Source organism: Myodes glareolus, chromosome 10 (genome assembly GCF_982192425.1).
Source record: "Myodes glareolus chromosome 10, mMyoGla1.1, whole genome shotgun sequence".
Taxonomy (NCBI): domain Eukaryota; kingdom Metazoa; phylum Chordata; class Mammalia; order Rodentia; family Cricetidae; genus Myodes; species Myodes glareolus.
The window spans coordinates 27,646,175-27,664,372 of record NC_142035.1 but is presented as its reverse complement, the minus strand read 5'-3'; the positions used below and the strand labels follow the sequence as shown (position 1 = coordinate 27,664,372).

The following is an 18,198-nucleotide window of genomic DNA, read 5'->3' as shown; positions in this document are numbered from 1 at the left end:
AACAGGGTGTCAGCCATTCCTGGGATGTGTTCCGTGTGCAGCACTCTGGGCTGTGGGCTCCTCACAGGCAGGCAGTGTCTCTGGATCTGCTGTGAGTACAATCCTGCCAGGCTCATCATGGGAACTGTGAGGTGAGCCTGCCTGGCAACCATCCCTGATACTCGCCCCACCTTGAGTAGGCAGGTGCACTCCGTCATTCCTCAGGGGATTGCCCAGCACATGACTCCTAGGTTCCTCCCTAGACAACGTCATCCAATTGTACCCACCAGGAATTCCTCCTCCTCCTCTGTTTAACTTGATGTTCATATGATTATTTAGTGGGATAAATATACATTTAAAAATTTCAAACTTTAAAACGCACAAAGGAGCTGGACATGGTGGCACGAAGCTTAAACATAGCACTTGGGAGGCAGAGGCAGGCAGATCTCTTTGACTTCAAAGTCAGACTGGTCTACATAGTCAGCTCCAGGCCAGCCAAGACCACATAGAGAGACCCTGTGTCAAAAGAAAAAAAATGACAAAAAGAAATAAAGGAAAAGACCATTGTCCTGCACCAACACTACTGCAACACAGTTCCTTATTCTCCTTCCAGGAGACAATCAGTTAAGTTTTTAAGGATCCATGTTTACTGCTGTCTTGGGAAACTGATAAGCATGGCTGGCTGGCTGATTCCGTGGCTATTGAGGACCCCACCAGTCATGTGAGAGCTGTGAACAGCCGCACACATCTGTAACTCCAGCACTCCAGCACAGGGGGTGTAGAGACAGATCCCAGGGGCTTGCTGGACAGTCAACCTACCCAAAATGGTGAGCCCTAGGTTCAGTCAGAGGCCCTTTCTAAGAAGTACACTAGGTTACAAAATATGGCCACCCTCAAAAACCCAGGCTACTCATCCCACCGCTCTCCAGTCAGCTGACTTCGCCCTCAGCAGAGCGAGGCCTCCACAGCCAGGGCTGCCTTCCTCACAGGGCCAAGTAGCCCTGGTTTGCACACCTACTCCTGTCAGCTGTGTGTCTCTAAGCCCACCTCCGAGTCTGGAGTAAGGCAGAGCCTCATGTGGGCTTGGTGACAGCTCTGTTTACCTAGTCACAGCCTAACCTGGGCCCATCCCAGTTCACTGTGAGTCAGTCGAACAAGGGGCGGGCACCACCCTTCCCGGAGCAGAGATCCAACTGGAACATAGGCCACCAGCACATCCCGAGAGACTCTGCAGTGGCCTGAGACGGATACAGAGCATCTGGCCAGCAGGTAAGAACAGAATCTGTGTTGGTTGGGACCGAGGAGCTAAGCAAGACCTGGTCAAAGGCCACTTCTTTCCTCCCTCGTCCTGTGGTCTAGGACTTCCTAGGCAGTTCTTTTCTAAACGTGTTCCACCCTTGAAATGCAATGGGCGCACAGCCTTCCTCTTCTGACCCCAGGCGCAGGCAGTGTCTGGAGTGAATGATTTTCCGCCCTCCTCTTTACTTTTACCCCTGCCTCTAGTCTGTCCCACCGCCACTGGCCAAGAGGCCACAAAGGCTGTGGCTCTCGGGTGCTCAGACTTCGCTAGTGGCTCTCTCACTCAAGAAGGGCCCAAGTCCTCGCCGAGACCTTCAAGCCCTCCAGGACCTCTCTCTGGAGGTCTCCCCTCTTCGCTGATTTCCTCCCTCGGAGTCCTTTGAACAGCTAGCTTCAGTCTCAGGTCAGGTGTCCCTCCACACAGGACACTCTCAGCTCAGGGCGTGCACAGTGGCCCTGCCTCCCCGGACTGCTCTTGCCCACCCTGCCCTTTAAGCTTTTGCTCAAACGCCTCTCACCCACAGCAAGCCTCCCCTAGTCCTACCGCCTCTCTCTGCTCTCCATCCCGCTTCATGTTCCTCCCCAGTTCTTCCGCCCCTTCCCCGGCACAGCCTACAGAGTCTTGGAGCTTTTTAATTCAGCTCCTCAATACGAAGTCCCTGCTTCAAAGAGTGACAGTTTTGCTCACTTCTTACTGCCGCTGTCCCAAACAGTACCTGGACTTAGGGGGAGCTAAGAACGCATGTGCGCTGAGCAGACAGCTAGTGTGGAGTTGCCTATCTGTGCTGGGCACTGCGCTAGGAGGTCTCTATGTGCATCTCTTTTAGCTAATCTTCTAATGCCCGGATAACTCTGCGGTGAAAGAGTTATTACAAAAGAAACGCCGTAGAGCCTTGCCCGTTCTCTGCTCTCACAGTCAGACAGAGGCAGTAGGTTGGGCCTCTCTCTAATGTCCCAGTTTGCTCTGCCTCCCCTGGCCCTTCATTGGGGGAACAGCATTTCCCAAGTCCGGTTCCCTCTGGCACAGTGCAGCCCTGAACAGAGAGGGCACATGCTTGTGGCTTAGCAACAGCCTCCTCCTTGCAGGTTCACCAGATCCCTGGGCTAATTCGGCCTTACAGGAGCTATTTACTCCACCACAGTAACCCACGCTTCTGCGTTCTAAAGGATGGATGAGCTGTCCACAGGAACAAGTGGGAGTCCCAGAGCTCCAGCAGCTCGGAACAAAGTGTTCTTCAAGTTCAAAGACGGGGGCTGATGGCCCCTTTCCAGCCCTGCTGATTCCACAGGGTCTGACTGCTGATACGCTGTGGGTGTTATTGTTGCTTATGATATGAAGAGCTATAGAAAGCTCTGGGATGGAATCGGAAAGGTGTTGGGAAGGAAAGTCCCTCCAGGCGCAAGGAAGAAGCTAATGACTTGCAGGAACTGAACAAACTCCTTGTCACACGACTTTATGTCTCTCATTAGGGCTGTAGCTTCCCTTTCTACGCCCAGTTATTCTTCCAAGGACTTTCTACACTGAAGAATGTTTATCTAGGTGTCAGGTGACATTCCTAGGGAGATGTGAACAAACCTCTGTTCACCTCAGAACCAATGACAGACCAACTAAAAGACCCCATGCCTACTGTGGCAAAACCATGGAGTTTAGTGGGGTTGAAAGGGCCTGGGTGGCTTGAAGGCAGCTACGTCACGGAAGAGCCCACTTCAGCAAGGGTAGCGACTGCAGATCGCTCCTCAGAAGAGCTGTCTCTGCCCTGACAATTGCTCACTGCTTATATAACCTTGGGGAGGGAAAGATGTGCTCCGAGTCTCTCAGAGTCTCCCATGCTTCCTTAGGTTTCCAACTCCCTTCCCGGTTGGGGCTGCCGTTTCAGTTGGGAGGAAATAGTGGCCCACTAGGTGTCAGAATTCTCTTTCCAGTGTCTGCTTTTCTCCTGCTCTAACTTTAGGAAGACTCTGGGCTTGGCCAGTGAGGACGACAGGCAAACTCTACAACATGGTGGGATTTCAGTCCAGGGAAACGCAGAAGGCCTGGCTCAGTGCTTCCCAAACATCTGTCGAGTGAATAATGACTAGGGAATACAGGAGGTGCTGTGGTCTGGGGGAAGAGCTTTGAAGGACCTTGGGGGCTGTGTGGGGGTAAGATATTTTAGAGGGAGGCGTAGAACGGAACAGTTTGCCACAACTGTGGATGGCATTCAAGACAGGGAACAGCACTGCAGAGCACGCATGCACAGGGAGCGAACATGGGGCATCGGGCACGGGGAGCGGGCCCGGGGGCGCGGGCATGGGGAGTGAGCATGGGGAGCAGGCTGAGTTCTAGAAGCAGCAAGCCGTGTGAAATGAACGAAATGCAATGAATGACAGAGACATGCCCGCCAGGAGTCACTCAGGACATTTTTGAAGTCTGAGATTAATTCTGACGTCAAGAGCTAGGTGTTGCTTCTCCCAGAAGGTAAAGGCAGGGGCTGAGGGTAACTCCCAGATATCTGGCGCAGCCCGTGGGTGTATTTGGTGGGGCTGCAGGCAAGATTTGGGAAAACTTCCAGAAAGTCTCTTGAAGGTAATAAATATCCAAACAGCAGGTGGAACTCCCTAGCTAGGAATAGTCCACTCTCCCTTCACTGACCTAAACGCCCCATCCTTCATGGGCATAGGCGGGTCTTCTCCCTCAGAGATGACCTTTTTCCTTGCTTTTCCAGCTATTCCCCTGCACCCCATGGAGTCCATTGCCTAAGTCCCTTACGAAGGGTGAACAATCTGACTGTCTGTGGGAAGTGATTGCTCAGCCAAGCCCACTTCCCTGGGCAGCCAGCAGCCAATAGTTTCATCTCTGGTGGTTGGTGCCTGTGTTTCGGGGGGTGCATTTCAAGCAGGGCAGGTCAAGCAAGAGTCAGGGTCAGGCCGGAATCCTGAGGTGGGGGAGAGGAGGACATCAGAGGCAACACCTAGGGATTTGAAGGCACTTCTAAATTAAAAGGGAGAGGGACTCTCCTTTTCAGAACGAGCAGCGGGGGCCCGGTGTGAACTCTGTTCTCCTCTCCTATCCACTGCTGCCTTAGTGCCCAGAAAGTCAAGCAGGGTGACCAGCTGAGACCAACAAAGGGCTCTCTGGAGAACCACCGGCTCTGAGTCTCTTTGGGTACACATGGGGAGGGAGGGCTGCAGAGCCTGACTGGTCTTCGCGTCCCGTACTCCGCTGTGTTGCTGGACTCTGGATACTGACGCCAGAAAGAGATCAGAGGCTGGGTGGATTCTACTAGCACCTTCTGCAACTCGGCGGCAATAGGATGCTATGGTGGCTCTGCAGCCGCGGGGTATTCTGGGAGCCCGCAGCAAAAGGGCCGGGTGCGCCTGCGCCATTGGCACCGTACGCAAGCGAGCGGGATTTCTGTTGTAGCCCACAAGGATGACGCGACTTCCGGCTGGGCTCTGAGCTTTAAGATTGTGAAGTGTAGGCAGCTTGTGGGGTGGGTGGCCATGGAACCGTGTGACAGAGGTGCGTACGGAGGATGGTCCCTGGGCAATTGGAACGCTCCCGGATCCTGAGTGTGTGAAGTGTGCAGAGTCTGTGCCTACTCACTCCCATTTCTAAAGAGAAGGGACGGGTCACACGGTTCGTCTTTGAGTTACTGCCCAGGCAAGGACGCCTTGTAGTGAGGAAAAGAACAGCAGCTTGCAATAAAAGACTATGCACCAAGCAGCCTGCAATAAAAGACTGCACCACCCCTTTTAGTGGGCTCTGGACCTCTTTTCACTCAGAGGGCAGCTGCAAAATGCGCCTGATCTATTGCTGTATGGTTAGAAAAAGGTAAACATAGCCGGGCGGTGGCACATGCCTTTAATCCAGTCTCGGGAGGTAGAGGCAGGCGGATCTCTGTGATTTCGAGGCCAGCCTGGTTTATAAAGTGAGTTCCAGGACAGGCTCCAGAGAAACACGGAGAAACCCTGTCTCGAAAAACAAAAACAACAACAAAACAACAGAAAAAGGTAGACAGGGTGGTCCCTTAGGTCCGTATTTATGCAGTGCATACTCCTGGTGTCAAGGCATAATTTGGTATATGGTAACTGCTGCGCGTTATTTCAAGCTTAAAAGCCACCTGGAGGGTGCACTGTAGGGCTGGTTCCCGAAGAAGTTTTCCCTTAGCTGATCTAAAAGGTTAGAGTCATACTGGCCCCTTCTCTTGGGAATTCTTATCTTGGGATAGTCATTCTTGTCCTGAAGACTAGTTTAGGACTGAGAACCGCAGTTGTCTCCTCCAGCAGCCAAGCAGGCAACACAAATCAACAAAGGACTGATTGGGTACTTGAGCCGCAGGGAAGTAGGTCCCGTCCATCTGTGAAGGAGTCCTGGCTATGTTACTTCCCTTGTCAGCTATTTATATTTTTCAGTACAAACTAGCAATGAACTTCCTATTTTCAGATTCTCTGACACAGGTTCGTATCAGAGAAGAGAGGCTGCAAGCAGTTGGGTAAGTTGGACACGGTGTTGGAAAGAAGCCGACACAAAAATACCCTTCAGGAATGAACTTTGTTGGGGGGAAAGCCTTGAGATCACAGGAGCCGTGATCAGGCCTGGGCAAGGAAGAGCATTAAGAAGGACGGTATCTTCTACTAAAAACAACATGATTAGGGCTTCCCTTCAAAACTTGGAGAGGAACAAGAAAGACAGAGACAGAGAGAAACTGTCATAGACAGACCAGGGAGGAGTGAACTGTGGGAAAGCATTTGAGCTTTATGTCCTTTCAGAGAGTGGCAGAAAGTGCCACACCCCATGATTTGGTCTAGGAGAGACCACGTGACAAGGAGCACAGAGGAGCCTGGTTCTGGGTAGGATCATAAATCAGGCTGAAGGCTCTGGTCCCCTAGAGTGATCATCTTAAAGGGGCGGGCCCATGATCTGACAATTCATATTTAAGGAACTATACAGGATTAAGACACACAAGGTGGGGGCTGGAGAGATGGCTCATCAGTCAAGAGCACTGGCCATTCTTCCAGAGGACCCAGGTTCAATTCCCGCCACTCACATGGCAGCTCACAACTGTCTGTCACTCCAGTTCCAGGGGACCTGACACCCTCATACAGACATACATGCAGACAAAACACCAATGCATATTTTAAAAATCAAAAAAGCCTCACAAGATACATTTAGACCTCTGGTTCTTGGTTCCATTCTTAGGAAGGGCATGGTCTTGAAATAACAGAATTTTGCTTTACAGGGGAAGAGTGGAAGGGCCAGATGTATTGCCTCTGCCATATCATTGCATTATCCTCCATGCACAGGTTTGAGAGGTTCTGCAGCCAATGAGAAGGCCCTCTTGGGACTCCCAGTCTAACAAAACGTGAGACAAGTAGAGTCAACTACAAGACTGGTTAATCAACAGGATAAGGACATAGGGGGAACACTACAGCGTGAACCAATCAAAGCAGGCTTCCTATGTGAAGGATCCAATGGTTTTAGACTTGAGAATTATTAGGAATGAGCTAGACAAGGACCAGAGGTTGTGATCCAGACAGTCTGTCAGACAGAGGGACTACCACTCTAAGGCTGAGAAATGAGGGAGAGAGTGACATCCATTCCAGTATCTGAAAAATCTTTCCTTGTTGCAGCAGTTGAAAGTAGGGGTTGGGGGAGTAGGAAGATGTGGAACTGGGGAGTAAAGTCAAAATGGCAAACAAACATCTACTGGAACTCAATGCCAATGAATAAAGTGGTTTGGGTATAAGAGGCAATGGAGAGTGGTGGCCATGCACACTGGAGTCTGGGGGTGTTCAACTAAAGCTTCAGTTGCCAAAGCTTCCTGCTTTTCCAGAACCAATCAGAAGGGTAGCATCTACAATTCTGCATTTAAGCAGCAAATTGTTAGATATTCTGCAAGGTCAAGTGCAATTTCTTTATATCTGGCCCTTGGACCACCAGTTCCATTCCAGAGAAGATTTAGGAAGCCCTTGGGGCCATTTTAGGAAATACAGACTATGTTCCAGGGAAGCTAATGGTGTGTGTGTGTGTGTGTGTGTGTGTGTGTGTGGCGAGTGCGCGCTGGCTATTTTCATGTCAACTTGACACAAGATAGGGTTGTCTGAGAGGAGAGAACCTCTGTGAGAAAATGCCTCCTCCATAAGATCTGCTGCAGGCAAGCCTGTCGAGCATTTTCTTGATTAGAGGTTGGTTTGGGAGGGCTTAGCCCATTGTTGGGTAGGTCCACACCTGGGCTGGTGGTCCTGGGCTCTATAAGAAAGCAGACTGAGCAAGCCATGAGGAGCAAGCCAGTAAGCAGCACTCCTCCATGGCCTCTGCATCAACTCCTGCCTCCAGGTTCCTGTTCATTTTGAATTACTACCTTGGTGTCCCTCATGGACTGTGATTCCGAATATGAAAGAGAAACCCGCTTCTCCCCAAGTTGCTTTTGGTCATAAGTTGCTGTGTTTCATGACGTTATTAATAAACCTAAGGCAGAACTTGATAGCAGGATTGTGGGCTATTGCTGTGGTTTATCATATTTTGGGGAGGATTGTGGAAGGGCTTTGGCACTTTGGGCTGGAAAAACCATTGAGTGTCCAGAGTTTGGTGAGCTACTGTGAGAACTTGAAGGTTAGAGAATAGTGCCAAGAGCAGTGAAGATGGCGGAGGCCCGACTTGCGAAGTTTCAGAGAGAAGCAAAGGCCCTAGTGGAGGCTGTTTGATATTTTGAATTGAGACTGTGGGTCTGGCTAGCTGGGACTAAAGACTCAGCTGTAATTAATAAGAGACCAGCACCACAGAAGTAAATAACCGTCACTTCCTCGGCCAGTAGATGCTGGCCAGCTGGAACTGAGAATTAGAGGGGATTAAGAGACCCGCGTTAGTCAGGTGAGATCTGGGAAGCGTTTCCTGAGATCAGCACAGAGATGCTGTGTTCTAGACTCAGCCAATGCTGTGCCATGGGCTGGCAGCTGGGCTTGGTAGTGTAAGACCCACCCAGGTGGTACTGGCTTTGGAGGTATGAAGGGGTCATGGAGAGCAGCTGAGAGCAGCAGCTGGCAAGCCACGCTCCTCCAAGGCCTCTTCATCAGCTCTTGCCTCCAAGAGGCCCGGGGCTTCAAGCAAAGCCACAGCATTCTGGCTTCATGCTTTAAAAGTCCTTTTGCATACTGTCTGGGGAGTGGAGAAAGAGGAAGCCATGGCCGATTTAGGGGATGCTGTGCCATTAATGAGTGACAGAACAGTGAAGGAGGTCTGTATGGCAGAGACATGGGTGGGAGGGACTTGATACTACATGAGAAGGGTAGTGGGAGAGTAGCTAAGGAGGACATGGCTTGAGGCAGCAGGTACAGAGGGAGAACTGACTCATGAGAATGCCCTCAGTGCCCTGTGGGTCATGCAGGGTCATGGGGCTGGTTTCACACATCATGGTACAGTCTAGTCAGTTCCCTATGCCACTTCCTGGCATTCCTGTTACATGTGGGCCAGAAGGACATACCTTGACCATGATTGGTGGCCATGAACTGGGAAGGCACGGGATAGCTGAAGAGTTCGAGGTGGGTATATAGCTCAGAGCCTATCCTGGTGATAGGGCCCAGTGTGCAGGGCAGTAACCTTTACCCTAGGAGGCAGATCCAGCAAGAGGGAGGTGACAGGGAGGTAGGGTGTGGTATCCAGCTGGAGTGGCCTGCTTGGCAGAGGGCAGGAAGTATGGCAGAGTCAGGGGTGCCAGATGATGATGTAAGTCATAAAGCAATCCCTCACCAGATCAGAATTATGAATAATAAAAGGGTTATTTATTTAAAGGGAAAACTTACAGATCACTTAGACTCCATAGAATAGAATGTTTATTAAAACATTTAGCATAAGTTCCTTGCTTAATATTGTTTATGCTGATTGTAATTCTAATTATACTTGATATCTGTTCCTAGTGTATATAGTTTTGTATTGGGTTTGGGAATTCTGTTATTTAAACAAAAGGGGGAGGTGCTGTGGGAGCACATTCCACTCCTTCAGCCAATAGCCTTTAAGATACCAGCCCACTTGGGTGTGTTCTCTTATACTATAAAAGCAGCGGTAAACATGCGCCCACTCTCTTGCTCCTGCCTCTGGGTGCTAGACTCTGTTCCTGTTTCCACAGAGGATTGATGTCTAGGACAGTGATCTGTAGGTTTTCTCCACAAAACAAATAACCCTTTTATTATTCATAATTCGGAACTGGTGAGGGATTATTTGTGACTTAGGTCATCAATGATGTTCCATCGCAGCAGCAACAGCCCTGCCTAAGACGGTGGTGCACTGTGGAGCTGAGATACTCATAATGGAAGGAAGGGCTGGGAGTGCCAAGAGTCTCCCGCCTTTCTGTTTCAACGCTAAGTCCCAACTGCTTCTGGTTGTGAGTGATGCTGTGCCAGCTGCCAGCCCCACCTGGTGTGCAACAGCTGCTCCATGTGCACCTGCTGAGTTGGATGTGGATGAGGAAAACTCACTGGTTCACATGGCCCTTGACCCTGCCTCTTCTGGCTACATCTCGAACAGTCCACTAGGTTTGGTTTCTAAGGTTCAGGATCAGTCAGATGTGGGGTTTTGTGGGTGGAGATTATGAGCTTGAGAAACAGACTGCTGTAGATCCTGGCTCTTCATCCCTAAAATGGGACAGCAACTCCTAGTGGTGGTCTTAGAGCGCTTACAGGCGGCAGGAGCCTGTCCTGCATTTTTTCAGAAGGTTGGGAGCTGCATCCTCGACCTTCGTCACCCTCTCTACTCTACAGGGTATTTCGAGGAGCAAGTATGTCTGTCCTGTACCCATCTCTGGAGGACCTGAAGGTGGGCCAAGTCATCCAGGTAAGGAAACAGGCTCTATTCATCTAGAGTCCTTTATGGTGACCTTGGGAATTAACCCTAGTAACCAAAGCTTGTCTTAGGGGATGCTGGGTACTGGGAGCCCTTGGGAATTTCTTGGAAGCCCTGGGACCCAGTGCAGAGGCTGATGCAGTGGCTCTCAACCTGTGAGTCAAGACACCCTTTAGGAATTGAATGACCCTTTCACAGGGGTCATCTAAGACCGTCGCAAAAACACAGATATTTACATTACTATCCATAACTGTAGCAAAAATGACAGTTATGAAGTAACAACAAAAATAATTTTATGGTTGTGGGGGGTCACCACACATGAGGAACTGTATTGATGGGTCACAGCACAAGGAATGATGAGAACCACTGGGCTGATGGGTAGAGGGGAGAGTCCAGGAGTCAAGGCCCATTGAGAGGAAAAAAAAGCAGCCACAGTCATGTGGGTTCTGACACTTGCCCATCCTCTGAAGGAGTACCCCAGGTGCCAGCCAGTTTCCCCAGGAACTGCAGGGTTTAGCATGCTCAACCCCAGACAGCCTCTTCCAACCCCCTCTAGTTCCTAGAAGTCTTTGGGAATTTCAGCCTTTCTCCCTGAGAACTCGGTGGGGAGTTGGGCTTTCGTGGTTTGGCTGCCATGGGAAGAAAATAGTTACAGGCCCCAGAGAACTTTCTGCCAGAAAGATGCATGTCCAAAGAGGTCACATTAAGAAAAAAATTTATTTATTTTTATACTTTGTATATGTGTTTTCCCTTCACGAATGTATATGTACCATGTGCATGTCTGGTACCCACAGAGGCCTGAAGAGGGTGTCAGATCCTCTGCAACTGAAGTTATAGATGGCTGTGAGTTGTAATGTGGATGTTGGGAACTGAACCCAGATCCTCTGCAAGAGCAGCAAGTACTCTTGGCTGCTGAGCCCCATTTCTCATAAGCCATAAGAAGCATACTATTTTTATTTTTAATTGACACTTTGTGGCTATGCATATTTGTAGGGTACATGTGACATTTCCACCTGTGTACACACTGTACTGGTTAGATAGGGTGTGGGGGGCTAGCACATCCATCACTCCAGGCTTATGTTAGTTCTTTGGGTTTGGAATACTCAAACTCCCCCGAGCTATTTTGGAATATTAGTCATTGCTGGCTGTGCATCATAGTTGCTCCACTGTGCTACAGAGCACGATCCATTTAGCTTTGGTGTGAGTGAGCACATGCAGTATTTGACCTTGTATACCTGGCTTATACACATGCATATGTAGAGGCTACATTTACATGTGGTTTGGAGCATTGAGCACCCTGCCACCACACGTCTACAATCATACTCAATGCTCAGGGTCCCGCCTCAGGGAGTCCCAGGCTCCACGAGTCCCAGCTAGAGCTAGCAACTCTCCATGTTCTTTTCAGGCCCAAGCCAGAGCCTCACCCAGGATGCCCACTCCGTTGACCTCCATGGCTTCTGCACCCCCACTTTCAGGTGAGTGAGTCTGACCCCAGTGACATGACAGCTCCAACTCCATCACACACCCCAGCACTGCCAGGCCTCTCACTAGGAAGGCAACTTCAGGCTCCTATTCCTGGGCAGCCCCCCTCTCCTGGGTGTGTGCGCTGTCCTGACCCTGAGGATGTGGCCCGGTATTCTGGCCATTTCTCACCTGTCACTTGGTGGGGCTCGTGTACAATTAACCTTTGCCCTTTGAGAAAACATTGAAGAAACTGACAGTGAGGCAGAATTTGCCTGATTTGGTGCCACCATAGGCAGACCATCTGGGAAGAGCAGATTTTGAGGTCACCCTTATAGAAGCCCATAGCAGTCTTGGGTCAGCCCCATGAGAGAAACTAGAGCCCACGGTTCCCCTTTTCTGTGCTCTGCTGTCTCTCTGAGCTGCCCTCCGTCATGGCCTGTGGTCCCTGGTAGTCCGGCCCCTTCTCTGGCTTTGTGTCCCCGGTCCAGCTGATGTTGAAGCAGTTGAACTGAGTACCTCAGTGATGTCTGAGGCTGCTCCTAGACAAGGGTGCTTTAGGCCTCTGGCAGAGCTGGCCCATGCCACTGGCAAGCATCCCTGGGACACACTACATGCTCCAGGGGATCAGAGTGCTCTTGAAGTATTCCAGATTCACTGAGAATGGATGACCCTGGCCAACCAAAGTCAGCTCTGCACCAGCTGCTGAGTGACACCTTGTCTCTTCCTTCCCACCAGAGTTGTACCCAAATTTGGCAGAACTGGAGAGTTACATGGGGCTGTCCCTCTCTAGCCAAGAAGTCCAGAAGAGCCTGCCTCAGATTCCAGATGGTGGCAATGTAGGTATTTGTCTCCTGCCGCAGCTGACCACTAAACACCTTGATCTTACCATTTAAAAAGGTGTGTGTGTGCATGCATGTTCATGTGTGCATATACATGTGTGTCAACCCAGCCATTCTTTATAACCCAGATGCACTCACCCTGACTTATGATGGGTGGTTTTTTTTTGTTTTGTTTTGTTTTTGTTTTTTTTTTTTTTTTTGAGATGAGGTCTCACTGTGTAGCCTTGGCTGACTTGGAACCGGCTATGTAGACCATAGCTTCAAAGTCATAGAAATACCTGCCTCTACCTTCCAAGTGCTGAAATTAAAGTCATGCACCACTTCTTCTAGATTTTGTTGTTGTTGTTGTTGTTTGAGACAAGGTTTCTCTGTGTCGCTCTGGCTATCCTGGAACTTGTTCTGTAGACCAGGCTGCCTCTGCTTCCCAAGTACCATGATTAAAAGCATGAACCACCACTGCTTGACTTCCTGGATGTTTTTGAAAAAGATTTATTATATTTTTATGTATATGATCATTTTGCCTGCACATATGTGTACTACATGTGTGGTTGGTACCTGAGGAAGCCTTGAAGGGTATGGCAGACCCCTAGAACTGGAGTTCGAGAAGGTTATGAGTCATCCTGTGGTACTGGGAACCAGACCCGGGCCCTCTGCAAGGGCAGCAAGTTCTCCTAACTGCTGAGCCATCTCTCCAGCTCCATACTCAGAAATGTTTATTATTGTAATTACTTTCAATGCTTTCAACTTTTTGTGTTTTTAAATAGTAGGTTCCTGGTAACTTGCAACTCTGTTTCACCAAGTGTTGCTGTCATAACTGTAGTATAATAGCAAGTCCAATATTTTACACTAGGAGAGTGTGTCTATAGTTCTGGGTAGGACCATCTCTCCTCAGAAAGAGCTTCTATCCCTTGTGGTCACACTTCCTCCTTCCTCCAACCCTCTCAAACTCTAGGAAACCTTCTCTTCCTTTCCTTTCTTCCATTCTTTACTCTTCCTCCTCCCTGTCTTTTTATTTCTTTGGCAATACTGGGTACCTCACGTAAGGATGCTCTACCACTGTGCCACACTCCCAGCCTTGTTTTCTGTCTATAATTTTATCACTTCATAATGCTATATAAGTGAAAACCAGAAACTATGACTCTTTGGAGGTGTTCTACATATATATTAGTTGTGTGTCTGTGGATGTGTGTGTGTGTGTGTGTGCGTGTGTGTGTGCACACGCGCACGCGTATGTGCAGACTAGGGCTGATGTCTTGCTCTAGCCCTTTCCACCTTCATTTTTTGAGACAGGGTCTCACACTGAACCTGAAGCTCATTGATTCAGCCAGGCTGGGTAATGAATGGCAGGGATCCTCCTGTCTCTGTCTCCCCAGCTCCCCCGCACTGGGTGATAGATGCATGGTCATGTGCCTAGCTTTTTATGTGGATTCTGAGAATCTGATTTCAGGTTCTCATGTGTGCCTAGCTGCCACTTCTTACCTGCCATTGGCAATTTTATAGTCTCTTACGATTACATACAGAACTGTTATGTAAAGACTTTTTAATGGATACACGTTTCCTTTTTTGGCACAACAGGCTGGAATCTGCGATTGTTGCACAATGTGATAAATGTATGTTCATGGGCAGCTGTCAGGCTATTTTCTGGAGGGGCTATGCATTCTCCTCTCCTGCCAGTGGTGCCAAATGCCTGGTGCTTTTACATCATCACCAGCACTCGGTGTCACCACTAGTTATGACAAGTCTTCACCTGCATTTTCCTAATGGCTTTTCTGTCTCCTTGGAGGAAATCATTCACTAATTTTTATTCTTGGTTCAGGACAAAGTTACACCTATCTTTCATTTTCCATGGCTCATCATTTGCCGTAAAAATGTCCTTGTTTTAAGTGAATTGTAAGTAGATCTTTTCTTGATATTCATCTCCTTTGGAAAATAAAGGGGCTCCTTCCTGAACCCAGCTTCCTTTCCCTTTCTTCTCATATTTAGGAGTATGGATTGTGATGCCCTCTAGTGGCAGCATCAAGCTTCGTTCCTTTTCAACCTCTGCAAAGTGTGTGTGTGTGTGTGTGTGTGTGTGTGTGTGTATGTGTGTGTATGTGTGTGCGTGTGTGTAACTTGGACTTTTTCAGTTTCTTACTCATCCTTCCTAGAACCCAGGGACCCTCGAGGCACGGGCCCCATGTGCCTGGCTAACTCCCCACTACTATGTCTGCAGATGATGGTCACTAGCCCTGGGCCTGGCCAGGTAGTAGCACCAGTCTCTGGGAACAACCTGGGTGTGCTGCGTGCAGAGATCAAGCCCGGAGTGCGTGAGATTCATCTGTGCAAGGACGAGCGTGGCAAGACTGGACTGCGTCTGCAGACTGTTGACAAGGTAAGCCAGGTCTGCGAAGGCCTGTTCCCCTCTGGTGCTAAATAGCCCTTGTCACAGCCCCAGGGACACAAGCTTTCCTTTGGGACAGTTTCCAGGCAGACTGAGATGGCATAGTGTACAGGGGCCTCCCCTCCCAGGGCTTAGAGAGCCCCACAGTAAGGAAGGTTGAAAGCGGGCACCTTAATAACCGAGGCCTCAAGGCTGTGCCTAATTGCAGCAGGAATCTTCTGTGAAAGTCCCATACTAGGCTCCTTTTTCTCAGAGCCCCCATTTCCTGAACCCCAATTCCCATGGGTCTGGCTTCCTGATGACTGTAGAGAAAGCCAGCCAGATACCCTTGGGAAGGGTGCTACAGGAGAATTGAGTGTAATGCTGAAATCCCAATTCGGCGTGCTCTGTGGGTTCTGGTGTGTTTTCTCCTCTAGGAAAACGGGGGTAACCTGCGTATCCCCCTGCAGATCTTAGATCCCACTACACTGTAAGCTCACAGGGTAAGGGGAAAAGAACATCGTAGAGGGGCCAGGGGTGCTGACTCTGGCATCTTGCTTCCCAGGGGCTCTTTGTGCAGCTGGTTCAGGCCAATACCCCTGCGTCCCTCGTGGGGCTGCGCTTTGGGGACCAGATCCTGCAGATCGATGGGTGTGACTGTGCTGGGTGGAGCACACACAAAGCCCACAAAGTGCTGAAGAAGGCATCGGCCGAGAAGATCGTCATGATTGTTCGGGACAGGTCAGGCGCCAGGTCCCAGCATCCCCCCTGCCTGGCCCCGGCCACGCCCACAAGCCCAGCTTACTGTTACTCTCTACTAGGCCATTCCAGAGGACTGTCACTATGCACAAGGACAGCTCAGGCCAAGTTGGCTTTTTCATCAAGAAGGGGAAGATTGTATCTGTGGTAAAGGGAAGCTCCGCCGCCCGGAATGGACTTCTCACCAACCACTATGTGTGTGAGGTGAACGGACAGAACGTCATTGGGCTGAAGGTAGGCAGTGGTGTAGCTCTGCCATGAAATGCAGGCACTGGGGAGATGGTGGGGTCGGGACGGCTCCTGTCTGCATAGGCTGTAGAACCTGCCAACGCCTCTACATCCCCATCCTAAGGTAGATGGGGACTTCAGTATGCTGTGTGTGTGGCGCTCCGAGCAGTGTCAATCAGAACAAGTAGGTGCCCATAAGAATTCACTCTAGTTACTAGCATGCAAGATAAGATGTGCCGGGGGGGAGGGTGGGTATTGTAATGTGCGAGGACATGGGCTCCCAGGTGGCTGCTGGCCACAAGGACATCTCCTCCTCTGTGCGGTGCTTCTGTTTGGACGCTGATCACGTTCAGTAATGGGATTTCCTTTAGAAAACTGTGATTTGGAAATCCATTTCTGGTCTTATTCAGGGAGGGTAGGTGAATTCTATCTTTACAAAGCAAGAAGGTACACATGGCTGTAGGCCCTTGCTGTAGATGTGGGAAGAGAGGTGTCTTCTGGGAATGGGCAGTAATGAGCTGTGGTTTGAGACTTGAACAAGTGAGGGCAACTCAGTCCTGACTCACGCCACTACGGTAGGAATGCCTCTCCATCCCATGGTGTTCGTGGGGCAGGTGGTGGCATCTCACGCCTGCAGACACACACAGGTGGGCCCCGTGTCTCCCACAGGAGCCCACATGTCAGCAAAGCAAAATGATGGTCACCAGGACCTGAGCAGGGACCAGAGGCTTGTTACCATAATTGTAGTCATTCATCTGGTGAACAGCGTTTGCATGGAGACTGTCTGTCGTTTTCTTCATGGTCTAGTCAGGGGTATAGGTGAGGACCCATGTGGCTGGCTCGGACTGGTAAGCCAGCAGGAGCCCAAGGACACACACAGGTGGGCCCAGTGTCCCCCACAGAAGCCCACATATAACTGGGGCCAGTGAAGTTGGCTGAGGCTGGAGAATCACATTTGTGGGGTAAGGCCCACATGGCTGGCCTTCAAGAATGGGAGGTCAGTGCCATGGTCCTGTGATCCTGCCAATTCTCAAATGAGAGGAACAGTAGCTTCCCTGAGATGTCCAGGGTCCCGGGCAGCCAGCTGCTGCAGGCAGGTGCGAGGTGTAGGTGGTGTCCTCTAGCTACAGCCATGCTGAGCTGCCTACCAGTCAGGTAGCAGTGCTATTCTTGCTCCCCACGATGACCAATCATTTTCCTCCTCTTTAGGACAAAAAGATTACAGAGATCCTGACCACAGCTGGAAACGTCATCACATTGACCCTCATTCCTACTGTGATCTATGAGCATATGGTCAAAAAGTAAGGCTGTTAACCCACCCTCTGCCCTCTGCTCCGGCTCCACCTCCTATGCCCTGGCAGCCTCGGTGCTGACCCAGAGCACCGTCCGCTTGGTTCTGTCTTTGACTCTTCTTCAGTTCATGGTGGCTAGTGGCTTCTCATGACTTGAAATCCTTAGAAGTGGGGGATGAGTGGGTGGAACAGGCTGCGTTGGGGGTGGAGGAAGGACAGCTGCCAGTTTCAGCACTGTCATTGTCGCCCTTGTCTAGGTTGTCCCCGTTGCTGCTGCAGCACACCATGGACCACTCCATTCCAGACATCTGAAGTCACAGGGCAGCCCAGGCCTCCCGCCATTCTGCAGTGAAGATGGCGATCCTCAGACAACAGTTACAGATGGCTTGCTACTTGGGTCTGGGCATTGCATGGGCATGTCTCAGGTGGATACATGCTGGATGAGTCTGCCATTGCTGTTTCCAGGCCTCCTTGGATCCTGACTCCTAGCTATGCTGAGGCACAAGTGTGACGCAGGCACTTGGTTCTCTGTGCCCCAGATGCTGGGCACTTAGGCAGAACAGCAGAATGTCACCGAGTGCTGCTGGGTCCCTTTGTAGACTTTTGCCTCTTCTAGAAGTCAGCCACTTGACAGAGGAGTTCCCTGTGTGTTGCCTTCATTGATCTTTATCACAGATGTGTATAGATCACTTGTGTAACCCTTGACTGTCTGTAGGTTAGTTGTGACCTTTGACTGTCTTTTAAACACAGTAACTTCCATTAAAGTTCCTGGAAATTCCAGAATCCCAGGTTCCACGACATGGGACATGACAAGGCTGCTTTTGCTTTTGGACAGTGACCAGGCCACGTCCTTATCTGTGTCTCTGAGAGCAGCAGTCTGTCTGTGTATTGTGGCATGCTTGCCAGTCTGTCATAGGATGTTGGTGCTGAGGGTCAGGTGGCTGTGGGATGGCAGGGACCCTGCTTGAATGATCTTGGCTGTTTTTGTAGCTACAGAATGGGCCAAAAAAAACCATTTCAGGACTGCTGGGCAGAACGGGAATATTGTCCCAGTGCTGGGCAGGATGTGACCTGGGATCAGGGTGGGAATTCTAGATCCTGTACCTAACCCCAGATGGGCAGAGAGGCCCGAGTCCTACACGTCAGGGCCTGGTGGGGCCG

General features: G+C 50.3%; 1 protein-coding gene across 2 annotated transcripts; it reads left to right on the top strand.

The window, feature by feature from the left end:
• The first annotated feature begins 1,093 nt into the window (after nt 1-1,093).
• Nucleotides 1,094-17,835, top strand: Sdcbp2 (syndecan binding protein 2). 2 transcript variants are annotated; one of them, XM_085697247.2, is made up of 10 exons: nt 1,168-1,248; nt 5,705-5,753; nt 10,015-10,087; nt 11,502-11,571; nt 12,296-12,396; nt 14,612-14,770; nt 15,324-15,499; nt 15,580-15,751; nt 16,955-17,046; nt 17,295-17,835. In XM_085697247.2, exons 3-10 carry the CDS (start codon nt 10,034-10,036, stop codon nt 17,347-17,349), a joined length of 879 nt encoding a protein of 292 aa, XP_085553373.1. In that variant the 5' UTR covers nt 1,168-1,248; nt 5,705-5,753; nt 10,015-10,033; the 3' UTR covers nt 17,350-17,835. The 2 variants fall into 2 exon arrangements, with proteins under 2 accessions (XP_048301587.1, XP_085553373.1); XM_048445630.3 differs by lacking the exon at nt 5,705-5,753 and having other exon boundaries at nt 1,094-1,248.
• The last annotated feature ends 363 nt before the right edge of the window (nt 17,836-18,198 follow it).

What these genes read in the sequence shown, in the direction of transcription:
- Sdcbp2 (XM_048445630.3), top strand. Translation starts at nt 10,034, where the DNA reads ATGTCTGTCCTGTACCCATCTCTGGAGGACCTGAAGGTGGGCCAAGTC. An exon ending in TTCTGCACCCCCACTTTCAG is followed by an intron (nt 11,572 to 12,295) that starts GTGAGTGAGTCT and finishes CCTTCCCACCAG; the next exon opens with AGTTGTACCCAAATTTGGCA. An exon ending in GTCATGATTGTTCGGGACAG is followed by an intron (nt 15,500 to 15,579) that starts GTCAGGCGCCAG and finishes ACTCTCTACTAG; the next exon opens with GCCATTCCAGAGGACTGTCA.